Source organism: Oncorhynchus tshawytscha, linkage group LG32 (genome assembly GCF_018296145.1).
Source record: "Oncorhynchus tshawytscha isolate Ot180627B linkage group LG32, Otsh_v2.0, whole genome shotgun sequence".
NCBI lineage: Eukaryota > Metazoa > Chordata > Actinopteri > Salmoniformes > Salmonidae > Oncorhynchus > Oncorhynchus tshawytscha.
Genome location: NC_056460.1, coordinates 15,993,518 through 16,018,600, shown reverse-complemented (window position 1 = coordinate 16,018,600; position 25,083 = coordinate 15,993,518). Strand labels below are relative to the sequence as shown.

The following is a 25,083-nucleotide window of genomic DNA, read 5'->3' as shown; positions in this document are numbered from 1 at the left end:
GGAGTAAAGCGCGTAAACAGTTAGAGTTAGTGTCGGAGCTAGGGTTGGGAGGAGAATTTGAGGTCCATGCTGGGTGGTAACGTGTCGTCACTGTGGCACCATGCTGAACACACACACACCGACACACTAGCAATTTGTGCTCATGCTCGATCTTTGGCAACCTCTTCCCTCTACCGCCCCCTCACCGGAGGTCTTACTCTGTCTCTCTTTCCATCTCTCTCGCTCTTCCTCTCCATCCCTCGCTTTCTCTGTTGTTGTGACTGACTATGAGAATCTCTGACCAAGATGTGGGGGGAGCAGAGAACACACTAGGGTGTGGCTCTTACACCAGGCTGTGGCTTCCAGTCCTCTGAACCTCACTACCGCTGGCCGACCAGGACAGATGCTGAGAGACATTTAGACATTTAGGAGTTTTTTGGGACAGTTTGTTTTCTTGTTTTTCTCTCAAGATACAGTATCATGTAATGTCATGGACTATATAGGCTTCACTGTAGCTACCACTGCCAAAGTCAGGTTGATTAGAACGGGAGTTGTTATAGTCGCTATGGTTGTTTGGTTGGAACATGATTCATCAGTCTTTTTTGATTGGACCGACTGTGAGAGAGTGTGATTCCGTAAATCGCATAAATACAGAACAACGTTGGTGTAGTAGTGGTGTAACGGTCGTAGCATGGTTCATGTGGTGTGTGAGTCGTGTGTATGGAATGGACAGAGTAGACAACACATTCATTCATTCATTCACAGTGTCCTCGTAGGAAAGTGGGCAGAGAGAGGAAGTGAATCACTTGATCTTCCACCAAAAGGGAAACTCAGGGAGTGTGTTGACAACGAAAGTCAAAAACCACAAGATGGCTTCTATTCTCAATCCCAGTCTCAGCCCAAGCATTCTCTCATGTTTTGGAAGGAGAGAGCATTTTGACGGAAGTGAAATATAGCCCACGTTCTGATCTAATGCCTACTTTGACGAGGACGGTTTTTCCCTCTGGAGGCTGGTCAGCGAAACAACACAGGAAGAGCTGGGCCAGTTGGAGTGAGAAGTAGGAGAAAAACGCTGTGTATCTCACAATATCGGTGGTGATACCCTGTTAAAAAAAGAAAACAGTGAATATTACATGATTTGCCTACGTAAATAAAGGTTAAATAAGTACAATTGCCAACGTTATTGTTGTCATTGCATTTCTCATGCAACATATAGTTGTGTAACCATTTGTGGGTTACTGAGACATGCATCTTTTGAGTTTTAAGACATGGAAATGGGTTGGTTACACACAGCATTGGAACTGTGGCATCGAGGAAATAGTGTTTCAATTTAAATGCTCTGTCACAACTAGTAAACAATGTATCATTAATTGCGATACTTTTTATTTCATCAGTGTGGGTTTGCATGAGTTTGTCAAAATGCAAGCTTTTCTTCCCAGATAAAGATTTCAAGATTTCCCATGCTTGAACTCAACATAAGGAACACTATATAGGACAGGATATGGTTATATGCCACGATCACAGAGAGACTCAATAAAGCTTATTTTGAACCGTAAAGTCAAATCATGGTGAAAAACCAAAGTCTTTAATATAAATGAAGCAATAGTAAAAAGCTCCCTGCAGTCACGCTACGACCCATATCTGTAAATAGAGAGATTGTGGGTGAAGCAGACACAAACCAACAACCCTCCCTCCCTCTTTCTCAATGGAAGACCGCCAAAACAGTGATATTAACCACGTATTATGTGAAATGTGGTTTTCACATGTTATTCTTAACTTATAAGAGACCAGCAGGCCTGTTTTTGATGGCCCATATGTCAACCTAATGTTTACCCGTTTCCCTTTGTGTGAAAGTCAGAGCCATAGTAAACGGCAGTTGGAGTGATTTTGTCATTTTAGTCATTTAGCAGACACTCTTATCCAGCCCTTACAGGAGCAGTTAAGGTTAAGTGCCTTGCTCAAAGGCAAAATATTTTTCATCTATTTGGCTCAGGGATTTGAACCAGAGACCTTTCGGTTACTGGCACAAGACTCTGCCACACAGGTATGACTTATGATCAAATCAAATTGTAATTGTCAGATGCTTCATAAACAACAAGTGTAGATTTACAGTCAAAGGCTTATGAGCAATGATAGCGTGGCTATGTACAGGGGGTACCAGTACCTAGTTGATGTGCAGGGGTATGAGGAAATTGAGGTAGATATGTACATATAGGTAGGGGTAAAGTGACTAGGCAACAGGATAGATACACTGCTGCTATTGTCTATTTCTGTATGTGATGAGTGAGTGTGTGGCGAGTGTGTGCGCGTGTATGTGTTGGATTGTTTGTGTGAGTGTGTGGGTAGAGTCCAGTGTGTGTGCATAGAGTCAAAATAGTGCAAAAAGGGTCAATGCAGATATTCCGGTTAGCTATTTGGTTAACTATTTAGCACACTTATGACTTGGGGGTTGAAGAGGTTCAGGAACCTTTTGGTCCCAGACTTAGCACACCTGTACCATTTGCCATGCGGTCTATGACTTGGTTGGCCGGAGTTTTTGACCATTTTTAGGCCCTTCCTCTGGCACCACCTGGTATATAGGTCCTGGATGGCAGGGAGTTCAACCCCAGTTATGTACTGGGCCGTACACACTACCATCTGTAGCATCTTGCGGTCAGATGCCGAGCAGTTGCCATACCAAGTGGGGATGTAGCCAGTCGAGATGCTCTCAATGGTGGCAGCTGTAGAACCTTTGGATCATCTGACGGCCCATGCCAAATCTTTTTAGCCTCCTGACGGGGAAGAGGCATTGTCGTGCCTTCTTCACGACTGTGTTGGTGTGTTTGGACCATGATAGGTCCTTAGTGATGTGGACACTGAGGAACTTGGAAGCTCTCAACCCGCTCCACTACAGCCCATGTGAATGGGGGAATATTCGTCCCTCTGTTTCCTGTAGTTGTTGATGACAACCTCACCCTGTTGCGCCCAGAGTGCAGATGGGGAGAACAAACAAGATCCGGCCGCATAGTGAAAACAGGGTCAGGATGGTATGGGGCTAGGAGTGGGTGGTAATATATGCCTGTAAACATAGGTCAGTTGGTCTGACCAACGAGCCGAGGGAATTAGGTCTGCAAAACCAAACATGAGCTCTGTACACTCTCAACGCTTTTACCGTTGCAGTGAAATTTGTCATGTTGAGATACAGGAACTCTCTTCTAATGTTGTTGCCTGTCTACCAGAAGAGCTGTCTCAAAGTTCTTCTCTGAGTTTGTCCATATGATCAGTGCTGGTGGTGGCCACGTGTGTGCACGTTTGAAAATGTGCCCGTCTATACACCAGTGTACAGACTGACCAGGTGAATCCAGGTGAAAGCTATGATCCATTATTGATGTCACCTGTTAAATCCAACCAGGGTTTTTCCACACTCAACAGTTTCTAGTCTGTATCAAGAATGGTCCACCACCCAAAGGACATCCAGACAACTTGACACAACTGTGGGAAGCATTGGAGACAACATGGGCCAGCATCCCTGTGGACCGCTTTCAACACCTTGTGCCGATGTATTGAGGCTCTTCTGAGGGGATAAGGGGGTGCAACTCAATATTAGGAAGGACTGTGACTGTGTTGAGAGGATAATACAAATACTGTATTTCCCAGTAGGTTGGTCCCAGTAGGTGTTTGCTGGCTGCTCCTGCCTATAAAATTGGTGTTGACGTGCCTCTGGTCTGACCCTGGGCTGCCATGTTGGGTTGTCTCACCATCACTATCGGTTTTACCTCAGACCTGTCATTACCGCTGGCCTAAACACTACGTGTGGTAATGTCATACTGGAGGCGATAAGGATGTGATATGGATGTGTGTTTTTCTAAAAGCACGAATGCTGTTACCGCTTTGACAAATACGAGGACAATGATTGCAGTGTCTGGAAGGAAGAGACACCGGATGAGAGGAGAGGGGAGTCTAGCAATCTACAGAGGCTTTAGGGAGACAAGGGAGACGAGAGTTGGCAGTGTCTGTCATCCGCCCTACCAACACTGCAGGGTTTCCTCTGTCGACTTTGGGGAGGCAATGCATTTCTACCCAAGTCATGCTAAGTCTAGACTAGAAAACCCGTGGTTAATTTTGTGGAAATACGAATAAAGCATAGCAGGCACAACAGCATCTCTATATCAAGCAATGCGCTCTCTAGTCTCTAAGTCTAGACTATGGGTAGACAACCCTAGACAACCCTTCAGACAAACTGGTTCTGCGGGGTCACTGAGTGCAAACCTAAGCAGACATAACAGTCAGGATGTAGGCGTAGCATATTCATCCAAGTAAATTGTTTCCTACGATACAAAATTACTGTGTCATGACTGTTTTGACAGTAGTCTCTATTAACCTACATTCACATAGCGTGAACTTGTAACATCAGTCATGCAGACACTGAGTATGTTAGTGCCTGTGTCATCACACCTGCTACTTCTCCCATAGACCATAGAGAATAAAGTCATGTTCTACTACCACCGTACCTCGTACATAGCCAGCTGGATCTTTGCCCGTAGGGGCACCAGGGAACACACCACCACCAGGACCCAGAACAGGAAGAGGAAGACAGAGGAACGACAGCCTCGTATCCTCTCCAACTGGATGATGCATATGGCCAGGACCTGAGGAGAGAGTGGGAGAGAGAGTGAGATTACTAAGACTTGCATTACAACGGACAGTGAAAGTCAAGCGAGTGTTTTGAAAGGAGAGACCCCCCGACTGAGGACTGGCAAGCGAGTCTACTTTGAAACTCAACAACTATTACTTTGAAGATGAAAATTAATCCCTCAATAAATCCTCTGTATTCACTGTCATTCCCAGTAGTCTCCCTGAGGCTGAGAAGAAAGCTGAGAAGAATCAATGGCTAAATAGAAAATATTTGTAAGGATTGGTTTTGGCTTTTGCTGGTTTTGGAGAAAGAGGTTAGATTGGGATTTCCCTGGCCACAGAAGCAGCTGTTATCCGGCTGACTTCCTTCAATAAAACAACAGATGTATGGTACTATGCCCTCTACCCCTCCTTCCCTCCATCCATGCATTGCCTTTTGCCTGAATTGCACTATATTTCTTTTCTTTTATTCAAAAAACGTCTCTGAGCTCTTCTATTTTGTTTGAATACAGGCTGTCATTGTAAATGAAATAACATTCTTAACTGACTTGCCTGGTTAAATAAATGTTTAGTAAAATAAGTAGATTAAACAGGACTGATTCCATGTTTTGGGGCACCAGTGTCTATCCGAAAAATGCCTCGTCTCTCCACGGACTGAGTTTTGGCTGTAATTATCTCTGACTGTCTGTAGTTTGGTCAAGTTGAGAAGTCATCTAGCCTCGCCAGCTCATCACTAAAGGTAGAGTGTGGTTATAGAGTTGCATAATAGATACCATACTCGTTCCATCAGATCTTAAAAACTGTCCTGTTTTTAAGCAACCAGCCATGAACACTATAGAAACACTATATGTATGCTATAGAGTGGAGATAAATATGGTGTTTGTTGGGTTAATTTTCAGATTCTATGCCAATTGTTAGACTAGCCACATTGCAGGCAAAGAAATGGCCTCCAGACTCATAATTACCAGTATAAACTTGATAGATCAATGACGCCATAGAAACTAGCCTGGTCCCAGATAGTTTTGTGCTACCTTGACAACTCCTAAAGGTTATAGTGTGGCAAGACAGCACAAACTGATCTGGGACCAGGCTAGGTAGAAACACTGTATAGAAAAAGATCTATGCTGTGTGGTTGGATGTCAGGTTCATTTCCCAGTTTCTATGCTGCTTGGTCTGTTGCCTAACTAACCACATTGCAAGCAAGAAATGGTCATTCCCTTTTGAGAGGAACCCATTTCCTTGAATGGAAGTCAGTGGGTGTAACTAAGTCCATTACTAAACTAAAACCTAACTCAATTCCCTACCTAGTAATTATACTGGAAGTCTGGGGAATTGGGGTGGAAAAATAACTCTGCGTCATGGTGTCGCTGATTACAGCAGATGGCGTGCCTTGCAAGCAGCTCTCATGGTAGGAAGGGAGAGTAACCATGACCACGAACCGGGGTGAGTCTGGTGAATTTTTAAAAATTCCCATACATTGACTGTATATGGGTCGATGAGTATGAGAAACAAGCAAAATAACGTAGTTTCTTTTGGACACGGTGTTCCTTAGCTTTACATATGGGGAAACCAGAGGGTGGTGGCTGCCATTATGGTTCTGTGTCCAGAAAATGATTGGCCTTGGCTTTTTATTTACATAGCAACCAACCAATCAACTGTAAATATCATGGCTGGTTAACTGTAGCAATGTCTTAGATTTCAAATCTGGGTCCCTAATGTGATAAAAAAGTGACCTTTTAAAAAATGGATGCCTTGTGTACCTGGTACAAGAGATGCATTCAGTATTTCTTCACCCAAACAGTTGCTGATATTGACCTAAGAGTCTGAGGTGACCACAGGTGGGCCAGGCTGTCTGATTTGGAGGGACTGAGTCTGTGCAGCACTTGTGTTCGGCCTCTGAGGGAGAGGGGATTTATGGGTAGGGGGGTCATGGCTCTGTGAGTCAGCTACAGGAGGCACACTGCCATTCCCAACCCCTTGCACCTCTGCCTCTGTCTTAAATCTGACATTATACCCCCGCACACAGTAGTAAACATGACTTCATTCTATCTAGATGGGCCTCCCATAGTGCACTGCACTGCACTCCACTGACGTTCTTCTCTGCCTGATCCCAGTACTGTAAATTAGTGGGGAGGATGATTTGAGAGTAGAGTACAGTATGTCTTTGTAATCATTGTAGAAGTTGTCACACAGTGTTTATTGACAGAAGTCATGGAGTGCTTTACTTAGCCCCTGCCCTCTCTAAGAGTAAATCAGGAGTAAATGACTCAAACTGCTGCTATACGCATGCACCCCAGGATCTGCTGTCAGGGAAGCCTCTTTGTTCACGATTGCTCTCTCCATCTACTATGTCTCAGTATCGCCTCTTGACTTCTCTTCCTTGACAGCAGATCCTGGCGGTGCATTAAAAATATATATCATGTTTGTCACCTGCTTAAATAAAGGTAGGGGGGAAAAGCAACCCCCAGGATCTACTGTCAGGAAAGAGAAGTCAACAGCAGATACTGAGACATAAACAGTAGATAGAGAGAGCAATCGTGAAGAAAGAAGCTGAGACAAAGACATTGGCTGATGGTTACAGTACTTACCACAGTCAAGCTGCGTATGATGGGACTGAGGAGGAAGACCATGTGGTTTTGGATCTCATGACTCCTCTCCAGAAGAATGTAGAAGAACTCCACGAAGCCAAATGAGGCCAGGAGGAACCCCAGCACCTGGAGGATGGACAGACACAGGGAGGGAAGCAGAGTGAGGTCTGCAGTACTGTCATTGTGATTGATTCAAACCTTTTGGTTACTGGGGAAACCAGAAACATGCATCTTTAGCACCTAAATGACAATCTGGACTCAAGAGACTCTGGAACTGTCAATACATATTGTCAAGTTGCATGTCTCCATATTGTAAGTATTTTATATACTTTATACAGACTGAAGTACAACCACATGGAACATAACATTGGAAAGTGAGAAGGGACCAAGACATTTAAATGTACATGTAACCTTCTTGGAGTGCCATGAATGCCATCCTATAAACTCTTACGTTCGTCCTATAAACTCTTACGTTCGTCCTGTAAACTCTTACGTTCGTCCTGTAAACTCTTACGTTCGTCCTGTAAACTCTTACGTTCGTCCTGTAAACTCTTACGTTCGTCCTGTAAACTCTTACGTTCGTCCTGTAAACTCTTACGTTCGTCCTGTAAACTCTTACGTTCGTCCTGTAAACTCTTACGTTCGTCCTGTAAACTCTTACGTTCGTCCTGTAAACTCTTACGTTCGTCCTGTAAACTCTTACGTTCGTCCTGTAAACTCTCCATGCTTTCTTCAGTACTCTCTAAACCTTCAAGGCTTTTCCCCACTGATATCCCCTCCTCTTGCTCGCTAAGGCATGAAATTGTCCCCGGCCGCCCTATATAAACACTAACCATTTGGTGCTTGGTTTTCACAGTACTTCACACTCATATTATTTTATGGCAGATATGGTTGGTGCACTCGAACACTCGCCTGGTCTTGTATAATGTTAATGGCCATGCCATGTCTACTCTTGCGGTTTGGTTTAAGGCTGGTCTTAAGGCTGGTTGGTGCAGGCTGGTTGTACTTTCGGGTTGAAACGTTGCACTGAATAACACTACAGGCGCATCCAGCAGTGTGTGGGTACTGGGTATCTATTTTTCTTTCATGACTTTACTTTTTGTACCCTGCATCTGCAAGCCACTGGATGTGCTTATAAACTCAGAGATAGAATGACTAGAATGGACAATTCAAGTCACTGTTCTGTGATCGTTGGACCGACCGCTGACCATATTGGGATTCTATGGGTTGGCTCACCGTCTTGGCAGTGCAGAGAGTGGAGATTCGGATGCATCCACAGTCATGGCAGTAGAGTTTGAGGGCGTAGAAGGGCGCCAACAGCCAGAGGTAGACGCACGGGAACCAGACCAGCACCGTATTCTGGAAGCACTCGGTCAGGTCCGGTTTGTCCGTGTACCACGTTCGATTCCAGTCCTGGAAAAGACAAAGATAGACCCGTTAATATGTGTGAATTAGGATGGTTGAGAGTGTAGGAGTAGGTTTCTGCACCATTCTCTGCACTGAGTAGAATTCATTTATTTCTTGACTCAATACAGATTTATATTTATGTAATGGAGTATTGTTCATTGTTTTCATGAGTTCATTTTAAGTACAGAATTTCTCATTCAGTCTCTAAATTGGCTGTGTTCAAATAAATACAACTCAACCAATTTTCCTCCAAGCTTCGCCTACTGTACTGTCAACTTGAGGAACGTCAATTTGATATATCAGTCTAACAGTTTACTCCTGTCAGGGTATTAGCCTAGTGACAGATTATTGAGGGCAAGGGTTGTTAAATGAACTGTTTGAAGCAGGGCTGAGTCCAGTCCAGAGAAACTGGACGCTGGCTACAGTATAATGTCCTGGTCTGTGTATCTAGGCAATGGAGAGTGAAACCACAGCAAGTCAACATACGGTAATCTGTGTGCGCATTGGTTGGATGGTTGGAGCTTGGGAGTTTTTCGTCTTTTTGTCTACAGAGCTGAGTCAGTCCTGGAATATTTTAACCCACGGCTCCACCACGTTTAAAAACTTTCCCCTTTGGAAGGGCGAAGTCAGTCAAAATATTACAGTACATGATGACGATACAAACCCACTTAGACGACAGTGGGATGTATTCTGTTTGTGCCGACCGAAGTGTGTACTGTTGGCCGAAGTTGCCAAATCCACATTTCCAGATTGCATCATGCAAGCCTGCAGCCCCCGGCGACGGTGGGCTGAAAAGGAAGGAAGTCTGACTGTAAAAACACCAAAATACTCTTAGCCTCTAAGTGCTCTGTTGTACTCTCACCTCTCCCTGTTTATCACCTCTAAGCCCTCTGACGAGGGGCTGGGTGTCTGGCTGCAGTTTGGAGGAGCTAGAGGTGCCTGCAGAGTTGCGAGAGGAAGTGGGTTTAACTACTATGGTCGGCTGGACTTGTTGAGTGGCGGCAATGCAGCATTGTGAATCACACACACACACACAAACACACACACAGCAGCTTGTAGCAGCGGGGCAAGGCAGACTCCCAAGGGTTTAAGGGAGAGTGACCACAATTCATAACAGCTGTATGTTCAGTCTTTACGCAACAGCACCACCAAATGTGTTACTATACTAACAAATGTGTTATTAATTTCAGTTTATCCCACAAGAGGAAATTCTGCTCCTACTACATAAAATACTCCAGATCATGTGTGAGGAAATTCATCCACCTACTGAATATTTTCTCCGTGTAACAGGTATTCTTCTGAAGTGCTAGATGGCTATTGACTCAATGAGTGGGAGTCTTTTTCACAGTCTCTCCTTGGCTCCTGTGGTCAATTTAGGCCTGCGAACAAACACTTTTACAACTGTTATATAAGAATCGTAAGTTGTCAAACAAACTCAAAAGCTTTTTCTTGGTCACCTTGCTCAGCGTTTTCTGAATTGGCTACAGAAGCTTCATCCAGACATTGGTTTGGATGGAAATGGAAGGTCTATTTTTACCTATCAAACGTAGTGATGTGAACTGAGGAGAGAGTGCATGGACTGTGTTGTGCACCTTTCAGTTATCTGAGAGAAATGATACATTCTGATTCCTTTTTGATATCATTCAATTCTTCACTGTAATACTTTACGTCACTGCAAGCATAAATGTGTCCAAAGATCTCAACCATTTGGCATATGTGTTAGTATGTGTTGGTATGTGTTAGTTAAATTGGATCTGTTCATTGTCATTTAGAGAATGTTGTAATTGTCTCGACAGGACTGTTCATCATTGCCTTTGTCACGTCTCCCAAATTGCAGAGTAGTTTTGATTTAAGATAAGGTTTTCAAAACATGTTGAATTGCAGGGTTTCAATACAATCCCTCCAGTTTGCAGAGTAGGTGTTCTCTGAACCACACCTCTCTTGCTGAATGCAGGATTCTCTTCTTCAAATTGTCATTATCCACAATGCAAGATAATAACATTTGATTGATAGGGGATGAAATAATTCTCTTTTCACCTTTCAGCTCTTTGACTAGAACTGTTACCAAAGTAAGATTATGTTGTTGATGTAGCCGCACAACTCTGAAGGGCCCCGGGCCCAAAGACATACGTTGCCATAGAATTACTACATATCCGTTATCTATTCTATGTTTCACCTTCTGTAAATGTTTCAGTTGGATGTTCCAGAGTTCTCCCATTCACAACATTCTGTTTTATGTCTTGTCCCACGTTGGGAACTTTGTTAAAGAGGCTGCTGGCACAAGATTAGGTCAGCCACCTTTGTATATAGTTAGATTGGTGAGCTCGGAAGGTACATCGACTGATAATGGCCATGTTTTTTCTGGCTTTGTTGGCAATATAACGGTTATGGCATTTTACTTGGTAGCAGATTGTTCTAGAAGTACCAGACTGTCCTATGGATGAAATCTCAATTAGTGTCTGCATGTCTATTCCTGAATAAGACTGATATGTGAATATCAGGTGTGTGAGAGAGAGAAAGAGAAAGAAAAAGAGAGGGGGAATAGAGAGAATGACACAGGGAGAGAGCGAGAGAGGCACAGAGAAAGAGAGTGAGTGATGACAGGCGATTGACCGATACATCTCTTCCTGGATCAATGCCATTCTCCAATTTTCTAATAAAAGTACACTCACATCAACGATAGTTCACATGTGTATCTGAATTTGGCTGGCATGTGAATAGCAGGTCTGAGTGATAGAGAAAGAGGGGGGTGGAGAGAGAGAGAGAGGACAGGGGGATTGACTAATGGCTTTCTAGCTGGATCAGGGCCATTCTCACATTTTTTTAATCAAGATACAGAATGTGGAGCTTTGCTCCTATGCGTACTATTAGGGATTACCGGCAGCTGTCTACATACTGATTGATCTACATGCTTTGCTGTACCTGATATTCCCAGATATCCTTACATTACCTACGTAGCATCACATAGGATGCTTACACTCTTTGAGACTCCAATTCTCGTGCTTAGCGTGGTGTCACTATCCATGCCATCATTCTACTTAGATTACAGCCAGCACTCTACTTAGATTAGAATGCATGTCCAATACATTGATTTCTTCATTAAGTGGTATGCTAGTGTGGATATTGGAACCTCATAGCCTAAGGTCTTTCTTGGCAAGGATTATTCCTGTCTGCCTATGTGCCCTAAGTGCACTTACATAGGTGCCTATGACTCTAATGTCATTTGAGAAAGGTCAATGCATACTGTGCAACTGTACCTTCCTTGTACCACAGAGAAGTCTACCTGGAAAGTCTTCAGTAACCTAACTTTGAAAGTAAACTTTCGGAAACATATGCCTGAACTCTGAACTTACTCTACGCCCTGTAGGTTTAAATGTATCAACGTGTGCATGCTGGGACAGTTTGAACTGAACTCTTTCAGGACAATAAAGTCAACCACCAATGAGCACCTTATAGAAAATTGGCAGAATGTTAGTAAAAAAGACAATCCTAGGCAGCACACACTACTCTGCCAAGATGCATTTATCCCTGCAGAACAATACATAGTCCTGCCACAATAATTGCATGATACACTATATATACAAAAGTATGTGGACACCCCTTCAAATGAGTGGATTTGGCTATTTCAGCCACACCCGTTGCTGACAGGTGTATAAAATCAAGCACACAGTCATGCAATCTCCATAGTCAAACATTGGCAGTAGAATGGCCTTACTGAAGAGCTCAGTGACTGTCCCATGTGGCACCACCCAACAAGTCCGTTCATAACATTTCTGCCCTGCTAGAGCTGCCAACTGTAAGTGCTGTTATTGTGAAGTGGAAACGTCTAGGAGCAACGACTCATCAGCCATGAAGTAGTAGGCCACACAAGCTCACAGAACTGGACCGCTGAGTGCTGCAGCATGTAGCGCATAAAAATTGTCTGTCCTCAGTTGCAACACTCACTACCGAGTTCCAAACTGCCTCTGGAAGCAACGTCAACTGTTTGTCGGGAGCTTCATGAAATGGGTTTCCATGGCCGAGCAGCCGCACACAACTCTAAGATCACCATGCACAATGCCAAGCGTCGGCTGGAGTGGTGTAAAGTAAGCTAACATTGGACTCTGGAGCAGTGGAAACACGTTCTCTTGAGTGATGAATCACGCTTCACCATCTGGCAGTGTAACGGACGAATCTGGGTTTGGCGGATGCCCCAATGCATAGCGCCAACTGTAAATTTTGGTGGACGAGGAATAATGGTCTGTGGCTGATTTTCATGGTTCTGGCTAGGCCCCTTAGTTCCAGTGAAGGGAAATCTTAATGCTACAGCATACAATGATATTCTATACATTCATTACTCTTCTGGGAAGGCTTTCCACTAGATGTTGGAACATTGCTGCGGGGACTTGCTTCCATTCAACCACAAGAGCATTCGTGAGGTCAGCACTGATGTTGGGCGATTATGCCTGGCTCACAGTCGGCATTCCAATTCATCCCAAAGGTGTTGGATGGTGTTGAAATGCTTATGTTTCTAGCTCCAACAGTACAGTAATACCTAACAGCACAAAACAATACACACAAATCCCCAAAATATCATAACGAGCCATGTCAGAGTCAGAAATGGTGTGTATAGACTGTATGGACAGTATATGAACAGAAAAGGTGTGTACAGCAGTAGTTATATGGGATTCAATGACTGTATACATATGGCAGCACTATGTACATAGTGCAACTGTCTCTAAGGTGCAAAGTAGGGTACCGGGTGGGAGACGGCTAGTTGGGACTATTTAACAGTCTGATGGCCTGGAGATAGAAGCTGTTTTTCAGTCTCTTGGTCCCAGCTTTAATGCACCTGTACTGACCTCGCATTGTAGGTGATAGCGGGGTGACCAGGCCGTGGCTCGGATGGCTGAGGTCCTAGATGATCTTCTTGTGACGCCGAGGGCTGTAGATGTCCTGAAGGGCAGGCAGTGTGCCCCGGTGATGCGTTGGGCTGACCACACCACCCTCTGGAGAGCCATACAGTTGCGGACGGAGCAATTGCTGTACCATGCAGTGATACAGCCCGACAGGGGGCTCTCAATGGTACATCTGTAGAATTTCTTCAGCCTCCTGAGGTTGTTGCGCTTTCTTCACCACACTGTCTGTGTGTATGGACAATTTCAGGTTGTCAGTGATGTGCACACCAAGGAACTTGAAGCTTTAGATCATACCCCAAAGATCATACTCCACCTCTATCCGAATACCTTAGACCCGAGCGGATCCGGAATTCTAAATAATGTCACGGGTCTGGGTCGGCTCTGATTGCCACGGGTGGGTGAGTGAGTGAGAGAGAGAGAGAGAGGCGTGCAGCTTGTTGTTGTTGGCCAATCATAAGTCAGCAGAGTGGCAATAGGCTACAGTCATAGAGCCTCTGTGTGTGGCAAAAGTTAGGAGATATCTAATCAGTGGAAGATGAAAGTCAAAGGAGAAGGACATGCTACAACGACCAAGAGCCAACATGTAGACTTCTGCCCAGTATTCTGAATGGAGTTGTTGTTATTTGTAACTGTTAGGATGAGAAAGCGCGTGCACTGCAGCCTCAATTAGCCTAGCTAGCTAAAGTTAGTTAGCTTTAATAGCTTCTCCTGGTTTGATGCAGTCAAGACAGGTACTACGTCATCATGTTTGATGATAAATAACTTAGCTATGGCAACTATTAGTCTACTATAGTGCGAGTCGGCTTGTTGGTTGGTTGCCGTCTCTCGTCTTTCACTCCCTGCTCCCTGTGTCACTTGCTCATTATTCATGATTCATTCAGGATTATCCGTAATCATGGTAGCATCCACATTTTCCATTGTTATTTACTGTAAAAGCGAGACCAAATGACACAATACATTATTTACCATTGATATCTATTGGGCACAAAATAATCTGAAACATAACCATAACAAACTGCAAATGCATCCCACAAGTTTTGCTGCATCATGTTATGAGTATGCTTGTCATCGTCATTTTTTAGGATAAAAATAAATGGAATAAAGCTAAGCACAGGAAACATCCTAGAAGAGAACCTGGTTCAGTCTGCTTTCCAACAGACACTGGGAGACAAATGCACCTTTCAACAGGACAATAACCGAAAACAAAAAAGGTCAAATCTACACTGGAGTTGCTTACCAAGATGACATTGAATGTTCCTGAGTGGCCTAGTTACAATTTTGACTTAAATCGAATTGAAAATCTATGGCAAGACTTGAAAATGGCTTTTTAGCAATGATCAACAACCAACTTGACAGAGCTTGAAGACTCACTGCCAAAGGTTTTATTTGTCATACATTTTTAATCAATGTTAGAATTTTTCTTCCACTTCCACATTACATAGTATTTTGTGTAGATCGTTGACCAAAAATGACAATTAAATCTATTTACATCAAGGGGTGTGAACACTTTCTGCAGGCACTGTATTCTAAATAGATTTCAAACAGTTGACTACAGGTACTTGCTCAAACAAGTGAACTTTTGAACATGAGGTCCATCATGCACTCACCCATAGAGGATCCAGGCCACTGAGTTCACAAAAGGCATCCATCCACTCTCCTTCACCTTCCTCCTCACTTCTCTCTGGGGTTCAATATCCCTTCTCAGGATGGGCACAGGTACTGTATGAGTGAGAGAGAGTGTCTGTGTGTAAGACTCCTCTTTCTGAAGTAAAATATCACTGCTCTCAGGTGTAGGCTAGTCACTCAGTGTGTGTCAGTGTGAGACTTCTCCTCAATGAAGGCACATTGTGTGTGTTTCTGTGTTAAGGTACACTGTGTGTGTCTCTGTGTTAGTATAATACTTATGTTAGTGAAGCTTCTCAAGTGTTCTAGTGTTCAAGTCAAGTGTTCCTCTCTCTCTCTGACACCTTGTGCTCTCTCTGTGCTCCTCCAGCAGTTCTGAGTCCCTCTCTGTGTCTCCGCTGTTTATGAGTGTGTCTCCCTGTTAGGTGGGTGGAAGTATTTCTCTCTCTCTTTCTGTCGCTCTCTCTCTCTCTCTGTGTCTCTCTCCCCTCTTTTTCTCCAACCTCTGCTGGATCTTGATCAAAACACCACAACTTGCTACTCCCCCTTGATAGGATGGCAGTCTGTTCCACACCCAGAAACACTCCTCTCCCCCCTCTCTCCCTTCTCCCTTCCTCCCCTCGACACCCGTCCTCTTCCCCCTCGACACCCGTCCTCTCCCTGTAGTAAAGTAGCAGCTTTATCTCCCTCTGTGACCACGAGGAGTTTTGTTTTTGCATTGACACAGTTAAGTAGGTGCGATTTTCAGAGTTCAAAGTTCATTCCTGGCCCCTTGCTTGTCCTGATAACCTAGATATGCATGTCCAGCTGTTGGACATCTACGTTAACAAAGGACCATGGGAATGCATTTAATTTCCTACCAGTATTTAGGTGGAAAACACTGAGCAAGAGCGGAGCACACACACACATATATCTATATATGTATACACACACACACCACACACACGTACAGTAATGATTTATTTGAGTGTAGTTCATAACCGTGCCATGCCACTCTAGCTAACCACACACACACACACAGGCAACAGTAGTCTATCAGTGCCCCAGCCAGCACCATGGAGTTGACACAGAGAGACAGGGTGTCATTTCTGAGATATATAGCCGTCCATGATGTTGTGTAGAATGCAGCAACTTACTGATTCGTTTTTTGGGGTGTGGATTCTGAGAGGAGATTATGGAGAGAGAGTGTGTGTGTGAGAGGAGTTGGAGGGTGTGTATGAGGAACTTTTGTGAGTGTATATGTGTGTGTGCTTGTTCATGCATGCGCCTGTGTGTGTGTGTCTGTGTGTATGTACGTGTGTGCTTGGTCCTGCATGTGTCTGTGTGTGTGTGTGCGTGCACGTACGTCTGTATGTGCGTTCGTTTGTGTGTGCACGCATGCATGTGTGTGTGTGTGGGGCAGTTATTGTGTGAGGAGAGTGCCAGATGTGAGGATGAGTAACCATGCAGCACTTCACTTTCCTCCGAACCTCAGCCAAACTTTCCACAAAAAAAACTCACCACAAACTCTGACCCCAACAGACATCCATCTGAACCTCATGGAATATTTTTGCCGAAACCCAATAAAAACAGTGTCTGTCTCTCACTCTTTCAGGGTCTTTGTAGTCTGCTTATAGGTACGGTAGTCTAACATCAGACACACTAACTGATGACCATCACCCTGGTGAAGGCCCAAGGGAAAGTTCAGATGGTGCACGGGGAAAGTATGACAGTGTCTGGTAATACCGACACCACAGTAGAGAAACATGGAAAGAAGGGAGGGCTGGAGGGAGGGATGGCATGGTAGAAGCAACCCACCATGCCCTCTGCTGTCTCTAGCCACGTCCAAAGAGTGAAAGAAAATATTACTCTTTTTCTTCAATGTGAATCATCATCGTCAAACATATCAGTTCTTCTCAAGGTCACTTGTCTGTCCATGGTGTGAAACCTGGGGGGGTAACACAACCCAGTAGTCTCCCTCTTGGAGTCTGTGTAGAATCCAATTCAATATCCAGTTCAATATTCAATTAGATATATTCTATTAAATGTAACTTTAGGTGTTAAGATGTGTTCTGGCCTATAGAATTTAAAAAAATATATACTAAATGTATTGAGTAATACTGACATAATGCTCATATTCTTCATTGGCCCCCTTTTCAGTGTCTTCCTTAACAAAGGTCAAAGATGTGTCATAGTCGTTGTGCTTGAGATCCCTCCTCTCATGTGTGACTCGTTCCACTCTGGGTTGCTCTGTAACATCGCTGATAAGGCAACAGGGTGATAGTGACAGGGGGAGAGGTTTAGAGGAGAGCGATATCTCCCTGAACACCAGCACCACTACTGTACATGTGAGAAGTTTTAGCTTTTATCATGAAAGGCCAGCTTCCTAATTACTGGGTCATGCATGTTTTGGTGTGTGTGGGTAACGTAGTCTATGGTCACGGATGCTATATGCTGTCTGTAATAGGATGTAGCACTACAATTCTCTAAAACATGACAAAGTAGTTTGATGCATCCAAATGACTCTATGGATGTTGTATATACTGTATAGACAGGACAGTATGTCTATGTATTGTGCATTTATAGTACATACCGCTATATATATATATAATATATATATAATATATATATAATATATATTATATAATATATATATAATATATATTATATAATATATATATTATATATATATTATATATATATATATAGCGGTATGTACTATAAATGCACAATACATAGACATACTGTCCTGTCTATAATACCAGTCACACCTACTCTTTCCAGGGTTTTTCTGTATTTTTACTGTTTTCTACATTGTAGAATAATAGTGAAGACATCAAAACTATGAAATAACACATATGGAATCATGTAGTAACCAAAACACTTTTAAACAAGTCAAAATATATTTTATATTTGAGATTCTTCAAAGTAGCCACCCTTTGTCTTGATGACAGCTTGAACATGATTCCACGTATTTATTTTATTAAACCTTTGATGTATTCACTATTATTCTACAATGTAGAAAATAGTAAAAATATTAGAAAAACCCTTCAATGAGTAGGTGTGTCCAAACATTTGACTGGTACTGTACCTGGTAAAATAATGATTAATAAACAACTCTATGGCTGGCCTTATAAAATATGTGACTTTTGAATGGTACTGTGTGTGCATATAAACTAGGCAAAAAAAGAAATGTCCTCACTGTCAACTGGGTTTATTTTCAGCAAACTTGTGTAAATCTCTGTATGAACATAAGATTCAACAACTGAGACATAAACTGAACAAGTTCCACAGACACGTGACTAACAGAAATGGAATAATGTGTCCCTTAACAAAGGGGGGGATCAAAATCAAAAGTAACAGTCAGTATCTGGTGTGGCCACCAGCTGCATTAAGTACTGCAGTGCGTCTCCTCCTCATGGACTGCACCATATTTGCCAGTTCTTGCTGTGAGATGTTACCCAACACTTCCACCAAGGCACCTGCAAGTTCCCTGACATTTCTGGTGGGGGGAATGGCCCTAGCCCTCATCCTCCGATCCAACAGGTCCCAGACGTGCTCAATGGGATTGAGATCTGGGCTCTTCGCTGGCCATGACAGAACACTGACATTCATGTCTTGCAGGAAATCACGCACAGAACGAGCAGTATGTCTGGTGGCATTGTCATGCTGGAGGGTCATGTCAGGATGAGCCTGCAGCAAGGTTACCACATGAGGGAGGAGGATGTCTTCCCTGTAACGCACAGCGTTGAGATTGCCTGCAATGACAACAAGCACAGTCCGATGATGATGTGACACAACGCCCCAGACCATGACGGACCCTCCTCTTCGGTGTAACACTCATTCCTTCGACGATAAACGCGAATCCGACCATTACCCCTGGTGAGACAAAACCGCGACTCGTCAGTGAAGAGCAATTTTTGCCAGTCCTGTCTGATCAAGCGACGGTGGGTTTGTACCCATAGGCGACGTTGTTGCCGGTGATGTCTGGTGAGGACCTGCCTTACAACAGGTCTACAAGCTCTCAGTCCAGCCTCTCTCAGACTATTGCGAACAGTCTGAGCACTGATGGAGGGATTGTGCGTTCCTGGTGTAACTCGGGCAGTTGTTGTTGCCATTCTGTATCTGTCCCGCAGGTGTGATGTTCGGATGTACCGATCCTGTGCAGGTGTTGTTACACGTTGTCTGCCACCGCGAGGACGATCAGCTGTCTGTCCTTTCTCCCTGTAGCGCTGTCTTAGGCGTTTCACAGTACGGACATAGCAATTTATTGCCCTGGCCACATCTGCAGTCCTCATGTCTCCTTGCAGCATGCCTATGGCACGTTCACGCAGATGAGCAGGGACCCTGGGCATCTTTCTTTTGGTGTTTTTCCAGAGTCAGTAGAAAGGCCTCTTTAGTGTCCTATGTTTTCATAACTGTGACCTTAATTGCCTACTGTCTGTAAGCTGTAAGTGTCTTAATGATTTTAATTAGTAAAAATCCAAATAACTTCAGTTCCCCATGCTTGTTTTTTTGCTGAGTATATTTATATATATATATATATATACAGTTGAAGTCAGAAGTTTACATACACTTAGGTTGGAATCATTAACTTGTTTTTCAACCACTCCACAAATTTCGCAAGTCTGTTAGGACATCTACTTTGTGCATGACACAAGTAATGTTTCCAACAATTGTTTACAGACAGATTATTTCACTTATAATTCACTGTATCACAATTCCCAGTGGGTCAGAAGTTTACATACACTATGTTGACTGTGCCTTTAAACAGCTTGGAAAATTCCAGAAAATGAAGCTTCTTATAGGCTAATTGACATAATTTGACTCAATTGGAGGTGTACCTGTGGATGTATTTCATGGCCTACCTTCAAACTCAGTGCCTCTTTGCTTGACATCATGGGAAGATCAAAAGAAATCAGCCAAGACCTCAGAAAAAAAATTGTAGACCTCCACATGTCTTGTTCATCCTTGGGAGCAATTTCCAAACTCCTGATTTCCAAACACCACGTTCATCTGTACAAACAATAGTACGCAAGTATAAACACCATGAGACCACGTAGCCATCATACCACTCAGGAAGGAGATTTGATACTTTGATGTGAAAAGTGCAAATCAATCCCAGAACAACTGCAATGGACCTTGTGAAGATGCTGGAGGAAACGGGTACAAAAGTATCTATATCCACACTAAAATGAGTCCTATTTCAACATAACCTGAAAGGCTGCTCAGCAAGGGAGAAGCCACTGCTCCAAAACCACCATTAAAAAAGACAGACTACAGTTTGCAACTGCACATGGGAACAAAGATCATACTTTTTAGAGAAATGTCCTCTGGTCTGATGAAACAAAAATAGAACTGTTTGGCCATAATGACCATCGTTATGTTTGGAGGAAAAAGGGGGAGGCTTGCAAGCCGAAGAACACCATCCCAACCGTGAAGCACGGGGGTGGCAGCATCATGTTGTGGGGGTGCTTTGCTACAAGAGGGACTGGTACACTTCACAAAATAGATGGCATCATGAGGACGGACAATTATGTGGATATATTGAAGCAACATCAAGACATCAGGAAGTTAAAGCTTGTTCGCAAATTGGTCTTCCAAATGGACAATGACCCCAAGCATACTTCTAAAGTTGTGGCAAAATGGCTTAAGGACAACAAAGTGAAGGTATTGGAATGGCCATCACAAAGCCCTGACCTCAATCCTGTAGAATATTTGTGGGCAGAACTGAAAAAGCTTGTGTGAGCAATGAGGCCTACAAACCTGACTCAATTACACAAGCTCTGTCAGGAGGAATGGGACAAAATTCACCCAACTTATTGTGGGAAGCTTGTAGAAGGCTACCTGAAACGTTTGACCCAAGTTAAACAATTTAAAGGCAATGCTACCAAATACTAATTGTGTGTATGTAAACTTCTGACCCACTGGGAATGTGATGAAAGAAATTAAAGCTGAAATAAATCATTCTCTACTATTATTCTGACATTTCACGTTCTTAAAATGAAGTGGAGATCCTAACTGACCTAAGACAGGGAATTTTTGCTAGGATTAAATGTCAGGAATTGTGAAATCTGAGTTTAAATGTATTTGGCTAAGGTGTATGTAAACTTCCGACTTCAACTGTATATATACACACTGTGTTTCTGGGAACATTTATTTATAGATTGCAGTGAGGTTCTGAGAACCTTTTACTCTGGTTCCTTGAAAAATATATAAACACTCTGAGAATGGAAATGATTTGTTATTTGGAGGTATTTTAATAACTTCCTTACAACTTTTAATAACAATGCTATTTTTGGATTTATTTTTTAACTGCAAGCACAGGCAATTCAATTCCTGAGCCATCAATCATGCAAACACATTTATTTTTTATTGTGACACGGCATCAGTGGGATTTGAACCTATGATCTTCTGGTTTCTATCCATGGAATTAGTCCACTGTTCCACTCGAAGGGAGCAGGCATGCTATGTTTTTTTAGACATACAAAGCTGTTCATTTTAGTCTGTTGAAACAGACCCCATTTCAAAGGAAACAAGTTATCATTAAGATCAGGTGTGGCCGATTATTTGGCACGGCCAACACATCTGAACACACTTTACAGGATAGAGGATAGAGAGAGTTTTGTTGATGCTGAGAACGGAATGTATATATGTTTTTTTTTAAACATTCTCGGAACGTTCTTACGTTTTCTTGTGGTTTCTTATGGCAAGTTTTATTAACGTTCTCTGAACAATTTGAGGATATAATCAGGAAATAACCATAGGTCAACCACGCTCTCACCAAGCTCTCACCAAGCTCTAAGACACATATGGTTGTTTGAAGGTTTAATGTGCTATCTCGGTATGGTGTAGTTTAATCAGTATGACTAGGGCCAACATACCATTATCTTTGACAGGACCATCAAGCAAAGAGAGACAAATACATGCTCAACCCTAAAGGTCAACCCTAAACCCTACCAGCCGTTTCACCCACCAGACAGACCAGTTCCAAACAAGAACTAAAAATGACCTGTCTCAGTTATGTCTCAGAGTTCCAGAGCTCTGAGTTCTGAGTGGAGTGTTTTTACTGGGAAGGACATGGTCCGAGTCAACCAATGGCAATAACAAGGCACACACCACCACAACTAGGGGGGCCTCGAGAGAGACCATAACACCGTGATGTTTATTTCACTATTCTCCACTCTGGTAATTGTTCAGAAGTGATACTTATGGAGAGGTTAGGCCTCAAAACCTGTGTTTGGCCCCATCTGTGATTAAAAACACACTCATCCAGGGGAATAAAACGTTCTTAAAAAGAATTGCGGCTAAGCTTGTTAGTCTTTACTAATCAACTCCAGACCAGACAAAGGAGTATGTACTGGTAATTGAACGGTAGCAAAACAACGTCTGGTGCATTGGACAAATCGGGGAATCTATTTTCGGGGGGATTTGTGCAACATTATGGAGCTCAATGTGTACCTGACTGCCACTTCACTTTACAAGTTCACATATACCGTTTGTGTCTCACAGGCGGGCAATGTGAAATTGGTCTGTTGTCTGTCTGTAACTGCCCTCTATAAAAGCCCATTGGTCAATGTTAACAATGTTAGCTCTCACCTCGGCCAATCATAGGTGCATATTGGAGTCCAGAGGAATGCTTAATGTTACAGTTGTGTCCAGAATAAACTCTATGGTCTGTAGACTTGGCCTTATAGCAAGATGTTTCAGCTGGAGAGAGACAGGAAAGTGGAGGAGGTCAGGATTTGGAGGTGTTGCAATCCTGTGAACCAAGGGTGCAGATTGCACACACACACTTACACAATCTTCATGATATACAGTGGGGAGAACAAGTATTTGATACACTGCCGATTTTGCAGATTAATTACTTTAAAATCATACGTGATTTTCTGGATTTTTGTTTTAGATTCCGTCTCTCACAGTTGAAGTGTACCTATGATAAAAAATTACAGACCTCAACATGCTTTGTAAGTAGGAAAACCTGCAAAATTGGCAGTGTATAAAATACTTGTTCTCACCACTGTATGCCAGACTGTGCAAACCAACCACTGAGCCCCACTGAGCCCCAAGGTGTATGTCTGTACACAAAATGACCGACTGGTCCAGAAAAGAGAACACAACACCATACAGAAAACAGCACTAACCAGCTGTTTACATCAATGGGGAGAGACTGAAGGTCGGGACGAGCCTTTGGGAGGCTCGCTGGACTGGGGCCACTTGCAGTTACGGAGTATAGTAGCTGTGATGGTCTAGCAGTCGGAGGCAGAGGCCAAGCGAGAGATGAGGAGGGAGGTGGCGGAGGAGAGGGTGTCGGTACCAACTGTGCCCATGCCAGCCCTGCCAGTGGTGGTTAACAGACCCAGGTCAACTACACTTCCTCTGGCCTCTCCTCTGCCTCTCCTCCTCTCCGCTCCTCCTCTTCTTCCTCTCCTCCAGAGGGAAAACAGTCTAGTCTAAGTAATGGTGTAATTTTGGGCTCTTACGTTGGATGCTAGGCTAGGGGGATAAATATAGCATCCGACCAGCAGCATCAACCAGAGGAGGGTTGGCTTTCGGCTGCTGAAACCGATTAAGAAACAAAGCGAGCAAAAAAAAATATATATGTTTTTTTTTTTTTTCCATAAGCGGTGTTAAGATGTGTGGCTTGACTCCAGCTGCAGGCTGTAAAATAAATTCAGATGTGTCAGCCTACGCAACCCTATTATAACTGGGTTCTGTCTTCCGCTGCTTGCTCGCCCTCCATCTCTCCCTCCCTTCCTCGCCTCACTCCTTCCCCGTTTCCTCCCTGCTGCCACTCTCTGCCTCCTTCTTTCATTGAGTTTGGACTCCTGCCCTCCCTTTCGCCCTCTCTGCGTGCAGTCGGCTGGTCCAGACTCCAGACCTGTCTCACATGCCACTGTGAGTGTCATGCTCCAAAACTATTTACCACCCTGCTGTCCTGGCACCTGCAATAGAGCTTTGCCTGTTCAAAGAGACTGGATTTACCTGTGTGTGGGCGTGTGTTTACTATATAACCACAGGAGGTTGGTGGCATCTTAATTGGGAGGACAGGCTTGTGGTAATGGCTGAAGCGGAATAAGTGGAATGGTATCAAATACATCAAACACATGGTTGATGCCATTCAATTTGCTCTGTTCCAACCATTATTATGAGCCGTCCTCCCCTCAGCAGCCTTCCAATGTATATAACCATATATACTGAAAAAATATATAAACGCAACAATTTCAAAGATTTTACTGAATTACAATTCATATAAGGAAATCAGAATTAATCTAATTAATTAGGCCCTAATCTATGGATTTCACATGACTGGGAATACAGATATGCAGATACTGTGGATCAGATAATCAGTCAGTATCTGGTGGGACCACAATTTGCCTCATGCAGTCCGACGCATCTCATTCATATATAGTTGATCAGGCTGTTGATTGTGGCCTGTGGAATTTGGGGTGGCAGGTAGCCTAGTGGTTAGAGACTTGGGCCAGTAACTGAAAGGTTGCTAGATCGAATCCCTGAGCTGACAAGGTAAAAATCTGTCATTCTGCCCCTGGACAAGGCAGTTGACCCACTGTTCCTAGGCCGTCATTGTAAATAAGAATTTGTTCTTAACTGACTTAGTTAAATAAAGGTTAAATAAAAAATACATTTAAAAAAATGTTGTCCCACTCTTCTTCCATGGCTATGCTAAGTTTCTGGATATTAGCGGGAACTGGAACATACTGCGTACATGTCAATCCAGAGCATCCCAAACATGCTCAATGGGTGACATGTCTGGTAAGTATGAAGGCCATGGAAGAACTGGGACATTTTCAGCTTCCAGGAATTGTGTTCAGATCCTTGCGACATGGGACCATGCATTATCATGCTGAAACATGAGGTGATGGCGGCGGATGAATGGCACGGCAATGGGCCTCAGGATCTCGTCATACCAGCTCTGTGCATTCAAACTGCCATCAATAAAAAATGCAGTTGTGTTTGTTGTTCATAGTATATGC

At 43.4% G+C, this 25,083-nt stretch overlaps 1 protein-coding gene across 3 annotated transcripts in view; it reads right to left on the bottom strand.

Moving 5' to 3' along the window:
• LOC112230236 (multidrug resistance-associated protein 1) overlaps window positions 1–15,584 on the bottom strand; it is a 32,319-nt gene extending 16,735 nt beyond the window's left edge. Inside the window, exons 1-6 of one of the 3 annotated variants that reach the window (XM_042310676.1) lie at window positions 15,454–15,580; window positions 15,094–15,205; window positions 8,418–8,594; window positions 7,182–7,307; window positions 4,470–4,607; window positions 960–1,082 (exon numbers count right to left, since the gene is read on the bottom strand). In XM_042310676.1, coding sequence (XP_042166610.1) covers window positions 960–1,082; window positions 4,470–4,607; window positions 7,182–7,307; window positions 8,418–8,594; window positions 15,094–15,135 — 606 coding nt within the window. In that variant the 5' untranslated portion in view covers window positions 15,136–15,205; window positions 15,454–15,580. Of the gene's footprint in view, window positions 1–959; window positions 1,083–4,469; window positions 4,608–7,181; window positions 7,308–8,417; window positions 8,595–13,429; window positions 13,651–15,093 lie in introns of those variants that run through there. The other 2 variants (XM_024396451.2, XM_042310675.1) reach the window with 2 other exon arrangements.
• Between the last annotated feature and the right edge of the window lie 9,499 nt (window positions 15,585–25,083).